This window comes from Pectinophora gossypiella, chromosome 4, assembly GCF_024362695.1.
Source record: "Pectinophora gossypiella chromosome 4, ilPecGoss1.1, whole genome shotgun sequence".
Taxonomy (NCBI): Eukaryota; Metazoa; Arthropoda; class Insecta; order Lepidoptera; family Gelechiidae; genus Pectinophora; species Pectinophora gossypiella.
This window is the reverse complement of record NC_065407.1, coordinates 1,908,136-1,922,738: the sequence shown is the minus strand read 5'-3', so window position 1 is coordinate 1,922,738 and position 14,603 is coordinate 1,908,136. Positions and strand designations below refer to the sequence as shown.

General features: G+C 35.7%; 2 protein-coding genes across 2 annotated transcripts in view; both read left to right on the top strand.

The window, feature by feature from the left end:
- Positions 1-14,603, top strand: part of LOC126366205 (sorting nexin-25) — a 278,282-nt gene that overhangs the window by 238,551 nt on the left and 25,128 nt on the right. The window lies entirely within an intron of this gene.
- LOC126366180 (uncharacterized) lies at positions 276-14,509 on the top strand. Its single transcript, XM_050009143.1, has 10 exons — positions 276-587; positions 722-863; positions 1,054-1,170; positions 1,942-2,099; positions 2,658-2,856; positions 3,162-4,355; positions 4,431-4,538; positions 4,624-11,071; positions 11,415-11,569; positions 13,690-14,509. Exons 1-10 carry the CDS (start codon positions 465-467, stop codon positions 13,767-13,769), a joined length of 8,724 nt encoding a protein of 2,907 aa, XP_049865100.1. The 5' UTR covers positions 276-464; the 3' UTR covers positions 13,770-14,509.

The following is a 14,603-nucleotide window of genomic DNA, read 5'->3' as shown; positions in this document are numbered from 1 at the left end:
AACTTTTTATGTCAATTAAATTTTGCAAGGTTTGGCACTAAACTTTCCGCCGCAAAAGCCGCCGCGCAGCTTCCAAATCAAAATTACTTTAGTAATAATAATTAAACCAAGATTGAACTAAGTATATGATATAAGATAATAAAACAACAAATGATCGTTTATTTGTTGTTATCTTATTATTGATAATAACGAAAAAGTTAAAATTCAGAACTCACTATTTTCTCGTAAAAAAATAACTACGCCTTTTTGTAGTTCCACTGCTGACGTGGAAAAATATAAAAAAATTGCAATGGCAAGTGCTAAGTGGTGGTGGCAAAATATTTTGGTTTTTTGTGAATTTCCTTAAAAATATAATTTATTTCATCATTAATTATCCTTATTCGTTTCATTAGTTTACATTCTGTGTAGTTATTGTGGTTGTACATCGTATTCTCATCATTAATGTACGCAGAGAGTCATAAGCCATGTCGGACGACAAAAACGTCGATAATCCTCAAAAAAGAGGCAAATCCGAAGTTCCTGATACCAATATAGCAGTATCATCTAGTGAAGTGTCTAGCGTGGCAGGGAGTGTACAGACTGCTAAGGTAAATATTTGCATTATACTTAATTCCAAGGCCGATGTTCTTCACAGGCGAATGTGAAGTCACATCGAACTCACATTTATTGAATAAATATCGAATAGTATTGGTCTCATAATAACATATGGACTACGTTTTAGACGCACCCACGAGTGTCATCGTCTTCCGATAGGCAAATCAAGTTTGAAAGAGCACAGAAATGCCTGGAAAATGCAGCACTTGTATCTAAAAGAATCAAAGAACATCGAAAAGCGACAGCGGAGTTGTTGGGACGGCCATTTGGTAAGTAATCTAATGACTAATCATCACCTGAAACAAATTGTCAGTTTTCCAATTTTATTTAAGAAGTTGAATAAGTTGCATAGTTACCATTGTAACACTTCTTTATATTCCGGGGCTTTAATTCTTTCATTCCATTTATATAAGTTAATTAAGACATTTTTTTCAAAGATATTTATGTTTAACTTTATAGAAGATGATGACGTGGGAGACACAGCTTCGGAGATGGCGTCCACCATGAGTGAGAAAACTGGGTACTCTGTTGCAACTGACACCTCTGGTGCTCTCTCAGTCCAAGATGCCTTGAATAGTGAGTTTAATTATGACTATACTATTATTTATTACCATACTATTCAAAATTTGTTTTGTTTTTAAATATCACTTTTTTAAAGTTGAATTACATTTTTACTCATTTCAATAAGTTTTATTACACATTTGTAAAAGGTTTTGTAAAATTGCACATTGATGTTAATTGTATACAAAGCATTAGCAATAAACACAGAAGCAAAGTAATTAGTTATAAAAGTTTTGTATGAGTAACAACTTTTATTACTAAACATTCCATAATCATTCCAAGTCAGTTGGTTTAGTACATAGCACAGGTGTGGAATGAATATATAAATGAATCCAATGGCTAGGTATGTTATTATTTAAAATCTAACTACATTTAATTTTACTTTTTATCATATTTTGCCCAATCTTACTATTGATCAATATAAATACCATAACTAGTTATTACGGCTTTTGTTTTTATTTGTATGTATGACCGTCCTTGTTAGATTCATAATCATTTATTCACAATAAAAACGGTAAGTATTACAGTTTGCAGATGGTCAGCATTTAACATATGGTCTACATTTTTAGTTATTTAAATTATAACATGCAAATAGTTAAATAAAATAAAATTGATAATTTAAATGTCAATCATTAAGTACATTAATTATTAAATAATAATAAAATGATTAGCGCTCTAACTTCATTTATTCTTACTGGTTTTCTGGCACTAGATATTATCCCATGTGTCCTTTAGAAAGGTTTCATTTTTTAACTATTTATTCTTAAATTTAAATTTAATTTTCAGTACCTGGTATCAGCGAGAGCCTAGCGAACACCCTGAAACAAAAGGAGCTGTTGATGGAGCGGATAAAGCAATATAAGGAGATCAGTAAAAGACCTATGAAGACTACCCCAGTCGCTAGGAAAGACTCTACTGCAGACGTCAAAGCAGTTGTTACTAAGGTTGGTGTTGCTAGAAAATTTTATTCTTGTTATATTTGTTGTTTTTGTGTTGTTCTCTGAACAGCGTTGATTATTGTCATTCATACATAATGTACCACCTTTATGCCTTATAAGGGGTACTAGAGCTCACTAAAATATTGTCACACTATAATATCAAATCATGCATAGAATACTAACTATAAAAAAAAATATCATTATAATTTATAAGCTATTATTAATACTACACAACATGCTTTTTAGTCTGTTATTTTAAAAAGTATAAAAATCCAAACTATTTTTTTTTTGTGGATGCTGTGCATCACCCACAGTAATGTTGAATTGATATAATGTTATTAGTATAAATGTCATATTGGTACATGATGTATTAGTATAATAATATAACATATTGGTACATGTTGTATTAGTATTATGTCATATTGGTACATCTTGTATTAGTATTATGTCATATTGGTATATATTGTGTTGGTATATGTTTTAATTCATTATGAGATGTTTTTGAAATGGTAGTAAATAATGCCTTAATTTATATTTCTAATATGTAACTGACTTTGTTTTTAGAGCAAAGATAGCCCTGATGTATCCCAACTAGTGAATACATTGAAAGAAAAGGAAAATGCCCTGAGTGTGATCCAGGTCAAAATGAAAGCAATGGAGACTACTATCTTGGAGCTCCAAGAGAAGATCACTGAGAAGGACCAAATAATTGAAGCTAAGAATAGAGCTACAACCCTAATGTCAGATAGTTTGAGTAAAAAAGGTAAAAATACTAATATTTGAATAATACAACAAACCATCACGCCTGTATCCACAAATGCAATAGGCGTAGATGACAATAAGCTCACCCCCTATTATATGGAACTCAAACACTGCTGGTGAGGAGTGGGTGTATTTACTATACACCTCTGCCTAAGCCAAGCAAAGTTCAATCGAATTATTTGATACTTGGATTTAATTTTGTGGCAAAAACTTAGGCATATGTTCACCTATTGTTTATTTTTTATTGGTAAGGTGGTTAGTGTTGATAGATCAACTATCTTATATGAGTATATTTGTGTATTCCAGAAAAAGATTCTTTATCTCTATTAGAAGATACAAGACAGCAAATGATAAAAATGCAGGAGAACTTTATCAACATGGAATTGGAATGGAAAGAAGAGAAAAATAGACTCCTCAAGCAAATAGAAGAAAAAGATGAGAAAATTTCCAGTTTAGAAGAAGCCAATACAATTCTAGAAAACTCGCGTTTTGAAATCAGTGTTGCGAATTCAAAATTACTTGAAGAGTTAGAATTGAAGAATAAAGAAATATCAGAATTGCAAGATAAAATAGATAAAATGTCTTATGAAGAAATTAAACATGTCCCAGAACTTACACAGAAAGAAAGAGAAGATGTAGAAGAAGAGAAAGGGTCACTTGAAATTGCCAACATGGTGGAGCTAACTAAAAAAATTGAATTGCTAGAGCAACTGAACTGTCAAATCCGCCAAACCAATAAGGAACTTGAAAATAAATTGGCTAACATGAACACAGAGTCAAAAGCTGCTGCTACCAGTTCCCCAAGTAAGAAAGGTAGCCCTTTGCCGACTCGCAAAGGTGCTAGGAACACGTCTAAAAAGTCACCTTGGAGTCAACTGTCTTCCGAATCATTACCTCAAGAAGTGGATAAAAAACCTAGTAAAAACGAAGTATCTAAATTAGAAATGGTAGTTCAGTCCCTCAACAAAGAAATATTAGATAAAGAATACATGATTTCCCAAAAAGATGCCCTCATATCTGAGTTGCAAACTGCAATTACGGAGAATGAAACCATTATGAATGAACTTAAGTCCCAGGTGCGCATACAAGCAAATCTAGTAGAAGTTGGCGTTATTACTGATGAGATAGAACCTCTATGTCATTCAAAAGCAGAAGTAGCGAAGCATTATGAACCAGTCGAGGGAACTATTTCTGATGCAGCTCTTCCTAAAGAGGTTAAAGAATTAGAAGAAAAATTGAAAGCAGCTCAAGATCAGATTGCTGCACTTAATACTGAAATTGACGCAGCTAACAAAAATATGATTAAAGTGAAATCAAACCATAAGCTAAAACTAAAACAAATGCAAAAGACAATCGATAACTTCAGCAAAGTTTCTGATGCCAATGCGGAGATCGTAAAGTTGAATGAAGAACTACATCAGCTCTCTCAGAAAGTAGCTGAATTAGAAGAGGAAAAAGGAAACCTACAATTGCACCTTGTAGATTACGACAGCGGAAGACGTAAGTTTCGCTTAAATATGTCTATGTTAATCACGATTGCCTTGTTATTCATAATTCAATTGTATTTATTTGCAGTAACCGAGTCGGATGTCTATAAGAAAATGGTCGAAATGGAAAATTTGGCAGAGACTAGACTGAAATCTATTAGTGTACTGGAAGCACAAAAATTCGACTTAGTCCAAGGTGAACTTCACTTCTAATGTTTGCAAAACATCTTTTATGTTAACTTTTTTCTTTTATTTTATTCTGTGTATTTTATTATTTTCAGAGTTACATGAATTGCAACAGAAGAATGTTGAAATGGAAGACAAATTAGCAGACATGTCGCATCTCCAAAGTGAACAAGTAAGCTCTGAAATGAAGTCAGTGCAATTAGAAGAACAGATAGATCAGCTAAGTGCTTCAAAGAAAGAGTTAGAGCTAGTCATTGAAAATTTGAAATTAGATAAAGAGCAGCTAGAAGGTACCATCAAAAGCTTAGAAGAAGAGAAACAAGAATTACTTCACAAGTTAGAAAATTACATCCAAGAAAACATGGAACTAACTGATAAACTTGAAAAATTAAGTGCAGAAAAAGTAAGTTCTGCAGAATCCATTGAAATAGTTGAGTCTCTCACTACTCAAGAGAAGTTAGAACTAGAAGAATACAATAAAGGGCTTCCAGAGCACAAAATTGAAGACAGTCATGCAGATATGCCAGTAACACCTGAATATCAAGAAAACATCGAGAATTTAGTAGAACAGAGTGCTGAATTAAATAAAAAGATTGAATTATTTACTCAAGAGAGGCAAGAAGTTCTGGAGAAAATGAGCAAAATAAGTTCTGAGAATGAATCATTACAACAACGAATGGCTGAATTAAGTAATCAATGTGACAATCTACAAAGCAATATCGAATTATTAACTAGTGAAAAACAAGAAATTTCAGGACTTAATGAAGAACTTAATCGTCAGATTGAAGAGCTGAAACGAGAACGTCTTGAAATAATGAAGGAAAGTATTGAAATGGTGAAACCCACTTCTGCAGAGGATACTGCAGAGGGAATACCAGCAGAAACACAACATGATGATAAAACTACTGGAGATAAAGGTAACAACAGGACTAAATCTGTGAAACAACTTACGAAAGATATTTTGAAATTAAAGAATACCATTAAAGAACGAGAAGCTGAGATTGGTGACTGTCAAATGAAGATTTTGTCTCTAGAAGAGCAACAGCAGAAGTATAATGAACTTCTACAGATAAATTCCGGTTATGAAAGTAAAGTCAAGGCCTTAACTGATGAAAATTATCAACTGCGTGAAGAACTAGACAATGTAAAAAAAGATAAAATATCGGACCAACAACTGGTGCAGTATAAACAAACACAAGATTTGTTGCAGCAAGAGATTCAGAAGTTACAACATGACTTTGCGATGACGACCAGTAGTAGGGATGCCAGAATACAAGAACTTGAATCTCTTTTAGTAGAATATGAGAAACAAATTTTCAATTACGGAACTACATTGCAACAAAAAGACAAAGAAATGGCAGAATACGTCAATCAAATAACAAAATTAAATGATGTTTCACAAAAATTAAGATCAACAATTGAAGTTCTTGAAGAAGAAAAGGCTAAAGATCCAAACGCAGAACTTGTTAAAACTTTGAATAAACAAATAGCGGCAAATCAAAAGAAATTGGCTGAGTGCGAAGACAAGTTAAAGAAACTAGAAGAAGAGAAAGCTCAGCTTTTGTCCGTAAAAGTATCATTAGAAAATAAAAATGTTAATTTGGATTCAGAGTTGAAAAAACTTCAAGATGCATTTATTGAAAAACAAAATCTTATTAAAGAGCTACAAATACAACAACAAAAATATTCTGAAGAAATGTCTAATGTAAAAATTCAACTTAAAGAACGTGATGAGGAAGTACACGAAATAAAGTTGCAATTGAGGAAAGAATCCATAGAAAATGAGAAGTTGCGCAGTACTTTAGCCGAAAAAGAAAGTCACTCTGATGAGTACACGAAAGAGCTACAAGAAGCTATAGATAAGGTAAAAAATCTGACAGATGAAAAAGTTGCTCTAAGTGAACAATGTACTACTATGGAAACTAAAAACAAAGAGCTTATGGACAAGTTAAAGAAGTTTGCCGCTAGTGTGAAAAAAAAGTCTTCTATGTACGCTGAATTGGAGGGCCATATGAGTGAAAAACAAAAAGAACTAGAAGCCAAAACTTTACAAGTAGAGCAACTGCTAATACAAGTTGAAACTCTACCAGCGCTACAGGAAAAGCTGAAATATGCTGAAGAAGAATTAAATCGTCTTCAATCTCAAAGATTGAATTTTGAACAACAAAAATCCCAAGATATCTTGAATTTGCAAACAGAAATCCAAACATTACAAGATAGACTTGCCACGACTTTGAATGAAACTTCAAAAATAAATCATGATTTTAATGAAACACAACAAGTATTATATCTCGCTCAAGATGAAAATGCTAAACTTAAATTACAAATAGATACATTGAGTAATAAATTGGCTGACTACGAAGTTGAACAGAAAAATAACTTGAACTTCATTACAAAAGTATCTAGCTTAGAAGCTGACATAAGTCAAAAACAGATGCAAATAGCAGAGTTGTTAAGTAAACTTGAACATCAAGAGCAACTTTTGAGTCAATTGCAATTTGGACAAGATGCAAAAATTCAAGAACGAGACCTTTACATTGAGAGCCTCGAAACTGAAATCAACAAATACAAAAATCGTATCTGTCGTCTTGAAGAAAGTATTTCAATTATGGAAGATAGAAGACACACTTTAGAGCGAAAAGCAGATCAATTAGACACTCAATTACAAGAAAAGCAGAAAGCTTATAGTGAGTATACTAGCCAGGAAGACCAATTAGTAGGTAGACTGGCAGTGCTAATGGACCACGACCGAGTCGTAGAGAAACAGCTTCATGAGATAGAAAATGAAAACAAAGAATTGCAACACAAAACGCATCATCTAAGTGAAGAGAATCAACGTCTGCGTAAATCTCTCTCTGATATACAAGACCACTGCAACACACTAGTGGACAAAGCTAGTAGAACAGATTTTGTAGAATCTGAACTTGCAAAATACCAATCGCAACTTCACGAGCTTGATGCTCATCTGAAACGCTTAACGCATGAACATCAAAACTTACTGGTGGAGAAAAAGCGCGAGATTGAAGAAATTGAAGCTGAATTTAATACGCAAATAGAAAATTCCATCAGAGAAAAGAAAACTTTAAGCGAAAAGTACGAAAAAATTAATGAGCATGTTACACAATTAGAAAGTAGACTGCAAGAGTATAGAAACAATATTGAAACTCTTAAAATTAACAACGAGGAACTGAATAGAATCAATCAAGATTTAGTTGACAATTCTGCTAGAGAACAATCTCGAGCTCCAGATTACACGGAACAATATATTAATGAGATAAATAAGTTGAATTCTATTGTTAATAACAAAAATGAAAACATACACGAATTAAATAATAAATTACAAACAGTCCAAAGTAATAATATTGCAATTGTGTCTAACTTGGAAAGTAAAATAGCTGAACTAAATGAAAGGGTACAATATTCTTCAACAGTTATTGATCAATTAGTTCAAGAATCCAACACTGTAAGAGCTAGCAATGAACATTTACAGACATGTCTGTTACAAAAAGATGAGCAAATCAGACGACTAACGGAAGAGAAAAGCGTAACATTTGAAATGACTATACCTAAAACGGAGGGGATGGTGATTTCGTCCACTATAGAGCCATTACGCGAAGGTTCAAGGGAATTTGACGTGTCATCTATTGAATCCCAAATAGTTTCTGAAAGTGAACCAGTCCACCCAGATAAACACGTAGTTAAAAGGTCTGAGCAACATCAAACCAGTCCAGGCAAAGCAGCGAGTTCTGGTGAGATTCAAGAACCAGAAATTGTGGCAAAGAAAGCCTATCTTTGCTATAAGGGTGAAGAGGGTACACCTGAGCAGTCTGATGACCCGTTCAATTCTGACGAAGGCTGGGGACTCGGAGAATGTGAAGAAATAGGAGAAGTTACACCAGGCATGACTCATCTCACAGATCAAATTCAACAACTTAAAAAACAAAATGAATCTTTGAAAGCAGATCTAGACGCAAGTAACAACAAACTGATGAAAGCTTTGAAAAAATTAAAAGAATTGAAATCAAATAACGAAATGTTGTCTAATGAACTAAAAATTTCCAAACAGATTTCTCAAACATCTTTCTTAGACAGTGCTATCGAAGATGAAATGAAAATAAACATCCAAGAGTTAGAAAAGAAGGTTCAAGAACTCACAGCTGACATAAACAAAGAAAAACGAGAGAAGGAAGCATTAAGAAAACAAAATGAAGTTTTTAATAACGCAAATGATAAATTAACTGAAATGAAAGAAAAACTAGACAACGAAATAGAACTATGGAAATACAAGTTTAAGGAAGCTAATGATAAAATGTCCACATTGCAATGGGGTGCTGATTCTAAAGATTCGCCAGATCATAAAACTCCTGCTACAACTAGGAATCCAAAGGACGACGCATTGAGAGAGGAAATAATTAAACTTGAAAAAGAAAATGACGAATTGCAAACAATTATCGATCAGTTATCTTCTCAAAACAAGGAACTGTCTTCTCAGCAAACACAACTCAGTACTCAAGTAATGGAACTAAATAAACAATTACAAGAAAACAAATCTACGAGTGAAACTTATGATGCATTAAATACCCAATTATTAGAACTACAAGCTAAGAACAATGAACTTCAGAATAACAACGATATACTAAATAAAAAGATACAAGATTTAGAAATTCAGTACAAGGAAACAAACGAAAATAATGAAGAACTTATTGCTAAAAAGGTCAAACATAATGACATGCTAATTGAAACCATTCGTCAATTGGAAGAGGAGAGTATTCGACTAAAGGAAACGAAGTCTGAAGCTGGGGACATAGTACATGGTTTAATATCGGAACTTGAAACGGCTAAAACAAGATTACAATGCCATGAAGAGCGGAAGAATGACGATAAAGTGCAAGATATGGATGTATTGGCATCAGCAGAAAAGTATAGGTCATTAGAAGATTATTGTTCGATATTAAAACGTGACTTAGAGAAAGCAAATAATAAATTGATGCAAGTAGAAGCTGAAAATATGACATTGTTAGAAGATATAAACGAATACAAGAAACAAATTGAAGAACTTAATTCAAAATTGGAGCAACTTAATATTGAAAACGACCAGCTGTTATCTACTGTGGCCGAATTACGTTCGTCAGTATCTAGTGCTGTTGATCAACGAGGATTTGAAATTGCTGAACTATGGAAGCAGCATTTGGCTCAGAGGGAAACAGACTTCCAAAGAACGGAACAAGAACTTAGAAGTCAATTGAGCGCTTCTGAAGCCAAATATGAACAGCTGCTTGACAGTGTCCAGTCATCCACACAGGAAGAAACAAACCAATTGGTAATGATGGAGCAGATCACTTCACTGCAAAACAAATTGCAGGATAAAGAGGAACATCTCCGCAACCTTCAAGACAAGTACGTCGAAGTAATGAATCAAATAGATATGTTGCGTTCGGAAATGGAAGATGAAAAAGTTATGTACGAAAATAAGCTACTTGGACAGCAAGAAGAATATGAAAAACAAATAAAAGAATTGGCTAGTAAAAACCAAGAACATACAGAAGGATACGAAGCAGCATACCATAACCTCCAAAGCGAATTAGCAACGACTAAGACTATTAACGATGAGTTAAATCAACAAGTTCAAGAACTACTTGGAAAAGTGAAAGAATCCGAAGAAAATATATTGGAATTAACCAACCAACTAAGATTAAAAGACAGTGAAATATATCAGAAAACTCATGACTTTACTATAACTCTTACGCAACGAAATGAAGAATTTGAGACTGTTAGGAAACAGTTATTGGAGCTTGAAAAGAAAGTAGAAGACTTGACATATGAAAAAGAATCGGAACTGGCTGTTTTAAGGTTGAAAATGCACGAAAAAGCAGAAGATTTCGAGAGAGCGCACCAAGATGCTGAGGAGGAAAAGTTAAGTTTAACTCAAGAATTGAATGCGAAAATAATTGAATGTACCAATCTTAACAAACAATTGTCAGACTTAAACAAAAAGCTCGAAGAAAATGCGAGTCAAACTGCTGAAATGCAAACGGCTTTGGAGAATCAAGAAATGGAGATAGTGACGCTCAGCGATGAGATTTCTAACTTGCAGGAGATTCTAAAGAATAGTAAAATAGAAAAACACGTTACATTTGCATCGGATACTAAAGCTGCTCCGGAATCGGCAGAGCAAGCTGCAGAGGCAATGAGCAAGGAATTACTTGACCCCGTTCCGCGAGCTGAACTAGACTTAGCGCTGTACATGTTGCATCAGAGAGATGTGCGCTGTGAAGAACTAACGATGGAGCTCACTCAGCTGCTTGACGAGCGAGACACACTACAACTACGCCTTTCAGACAGTCTGAGGTCTTACGAAGAGTTGAAATCGAAGTGCCAATCTGCCGGTGTAGAAGTTTCGTTGAACATCAGTCAAGAGACTATACCAGAGAGTAGTTTCACCGTGGAGAAGGAGCAGCACTTTGTGGACACGCACCGCGGACAGACCTCGCGTAGCAGCAGCATCAGCGACCCTGACGGCGACAAGCCGAAGCTGCAAGCCAAGTGAGTCATACATGTTTACTACACTGATAGACAAAAAAGCTACTCCTACCTATCATGTGTAACGGGACAAAATTTAGTCACGCTCATTTTAGCGATTCTGACGATATCATTATAAGTAAGTTATAAGTAACCCAAATAAGTCATGTCATTCTGTCAAAATGCGAATATAATCACGTGCCACGCATGTTAGGGAAAAACAAACTATCGATTTCGCCAAAATTTATTGATTCGATCGATATTTTTATCATGTTGCGCATGTTAGTCCTGCTGGTCTGTTGTTTTACATCGTATTTTTTAGTCGATTGCCAATTGCCACGCAACGTAACCTTTTCTAAATCGTCAGGTTGTCGGAACTGCGCACGGTCCGCCACAGCCGCGACGTGCGCCTGCGCCACGAGAGCGAGGCGCGCCAGCTGGACCTGCGGCTGCTGCAGCGCGACGTGGCGCACCTGCCGCCCGAGGCGCGCGAACAGCTCGCGCAGGCGCACCACACGCTCTGTCAGTACCTACATACAACTAACACCTATCGTATATAAAAAAAACCACTTTATTGCTCATAAATAAGTACAATCACGAGTAATAAATAATATGTACCCACTTTAAAACCCTGTCGCACTATCATATTTGACATTTAATGAGACTTTAATTTGACAAAAAAGTTAATGTGACATAGTTGCAAAGCCGCCAGACTCAAAAGGGCACGGATCGTCACGCATTGGGTACCTCATGATGGGTACAGGCGTCGTGGTAGACCTCGAAAGAGATGGCGTGACGACTTTGACGCTTGCCGGAGGGACCGCGAAAAATGGAAAGAGGAAGGGGAGGCAATTTGCCCAGCAGTGGGATCTTGGTAGGCTAGATTAGATTAGTTTCAAAATGTATACATGTTAGTATTCGTGACCGTAATACTTACACAGCGTCCACTTTGGATACTGGCCATTTCTCTTATTATTGACGTGTGCCGCCTTACCGTATAAACACAAGGGAGACAGACAGTCCGCGCGTACTTCGCTTCTTAGCGGCTTACAGCCATTTAAGACTAAAGTTTAATGAGAAATGGGTCTTAACCCAGAGGGGTTGAGCTAAATCTAGCTTGGGCGAAGAGTTACCATTGTTTTACGCGTATTATTATTTATTCTATGACGATATGGTAAAAAAATACCCAGACAAAGCCGAGTCGAGTCGCTGTTATAAAAACACCAATCTGGAAATCAAAATACGCACAGTGTCTTCAACTGTTTATCTTCTCTTATCGAACTATATCGCGATAGTAGAGCCAATAGGTTATTTTATCGCAATTCCCGCGATATACGTGCAGCATGCTGCGAGGGATGGAGTGACTGCGACTTTACTGATGGATGATTTGTGGCTTTGCCACTTTTTTAACGATTGTGAGTTTCTGTAAAAACTATTAATAACATACCTATACAGGCGTAAACAACGTAGAAAAGAAGTCAGTTAACAAAGTTGCAATGCGACAGTTTATTTTACACAATAATTGGTCAAAATAAACATTGATATATTGGAGTTATCGTTATCATGGCCCCAATATTTAGGTACATTGAACTAATATTATTAAACTTATAAATAAAGTGCCTATCTAACGGTTCGGAAGTGTTACATCAGGTTCCAGGAAAGCTTGTTCAATCGCCACATACTTACGGGTAAATATTTGATGTCGCAAACATTAATTAAGTTTAGGGGAACCCCTTTCAACGCAGCTTGGAAATATGCAACCATACACGAAAAGCTTAATAACATAACATCACATATAACTTGATAACCAGGGTTGATGGGGTTGGTAATCCACCAAACAACCCACACGATAGAAGAAGACACAATATAACTCACGACTAGTCAGAAGTACATCCATCACAAGATGAACTAAGTACCCACGCCACACCGAGCTTTCTGTTATGGTCCAGTAGGACTACGCAGTAGGACCACGGGCAAAGAATGGGTCCAACGTCATAGAATAAGTAAAAATACTACACATATAACGGCTAGGCCGAGAGAGCTAGGTTTACCTCACCCCCCTCGGTCTTACTTTAGTCTTCAATCGTATGGGCGTCAGGCGTCACACACGCAGATGCGCGTGTACGATAACGTCAATGTGTAGTGTCTGTGTAAAACGAGGTGTTTTATATGAAGTTTCCGGGGTGTGCCAACGTGATAGATGGTGAGCCGTATCGCCGTCTATAATGTTCAAGCACTCGAGCCTACAGGGACACTCTGTCCCGCACTAATTTGTATCAGTTCCGAGCTGCATTTACCCTTTAATCCATTTTGAGATTTCGTCTCAAAACTGGCTGAGAATAGTCATGATTACTTATTAAAATGATTAAATGATACACCCTCTGTGTCCGTGTTTTGGAGGGCACGTTAAGCCGTTGGTCCCGGCTATTAGCCGAAAAACAGCTCCACCAACCCGCAGTGGAGCAGCGTGGTGGACTATGTTCCACCTCCGGCTGATTGAAGGGAGGCCTGTACCCAGCAGTGGAACGTATATAGGCTGTTTGTCATGTTATGTGTTTCTCCCAACCCTTGAAGAGTTATGGGCGCGTTTATGTATGTAGGTACTTATGTGCAAATTAATAGACATTTTTTTTTATTTACAGCTCGCGACTCCCAAAGCACTTCAACCGTACTCCTGAATTGGTTACGAGGCAAAAGCACGCCAAAAGTGGTTCATATGTGAGTCGTCTGACACTTAACTAGTTGTAGAAATACGAAAATAGTTCAAATATGTACTACAAAGTCTGCTTCCCTTCCTTCCGCTAGGGCTCTTCCAGACTGATACGCATTTACTTTGCCACCACTATGCACCACAATTGTGAAATGTTTAAACGAAACATTTTTCCGAAATTGTACTTACACTTGCCAACGACTTGAACGAAAGAAACTCGCAAAATTATTGTTAACCAAGTCTACGTATAAGGAGAAAAGAAACAGGAACGTTTTGAGCCGTTTTTAAAATGACAAGGAAAATATAAAAAAATTAAAAAATCCCTACTATTTTTCGTGTTTTTTACCTGAGTGAAAAAAGAAATACTTTTTTTTCACGAGGTAGGTCCCTTTCGTGTGAATATCAACAATACAGTTACCTTTTATCGAAGGGATATTTTTCGTTACCTATTGGAGAAAAAAAATCTGGGCATCTTTTAACTGTCTTGCATTCACTTCACTTTATACTTCACCTCAACCTTTCCCATCTTTGTACTTCACCTGTGTATCCATCTTATCTCAGCGCGCATAATGTATCAGTTTCCTAGAAACCAGACGTTCATGGTTATTTTCTTTTATACCCTCTTGGCAAGTACGAACGAACGAAAAATACTTACACAAAAGCATTCCTAAAACAACTAATGTCATTAGGCTAAACGTAATTTCACACTATTCTGTCTTGTCACATCATGAGTTCAATTTGTTTTTTATTTTATGTTTTTGTTGATTATGTTTAAAAAAATGTATAATTGTTCGAAACGCGTCGAAGACACGGCCAAAAATTTAAAAGCGTGCCTTTCCATGAAAT

Bases quoted from the DNA above. Each gene is read 5' to 3' on its own strand.
- LOC126366180 (XM_050009143.1), top strand. From the start codon at position 465: ATGTCGGACGACAAAAACGTCGATAATCCTCAAAAAAGAGGCAAATCC. The intron at 864-1,053 runs GTAAGTAATCTA...TTAACTTTATAG, and splicing joins GTTGTTGGGACGGCCATTTG to AAGATGATGACGTGGGAGAC. The intron at 1,171-1,941 runs GTGAGTTTAATT...TTTAATTTTCAG, and splicing joins AGTCCAAGATGCCTTGAATA to TACCTGGTATCAGCGAGAGC.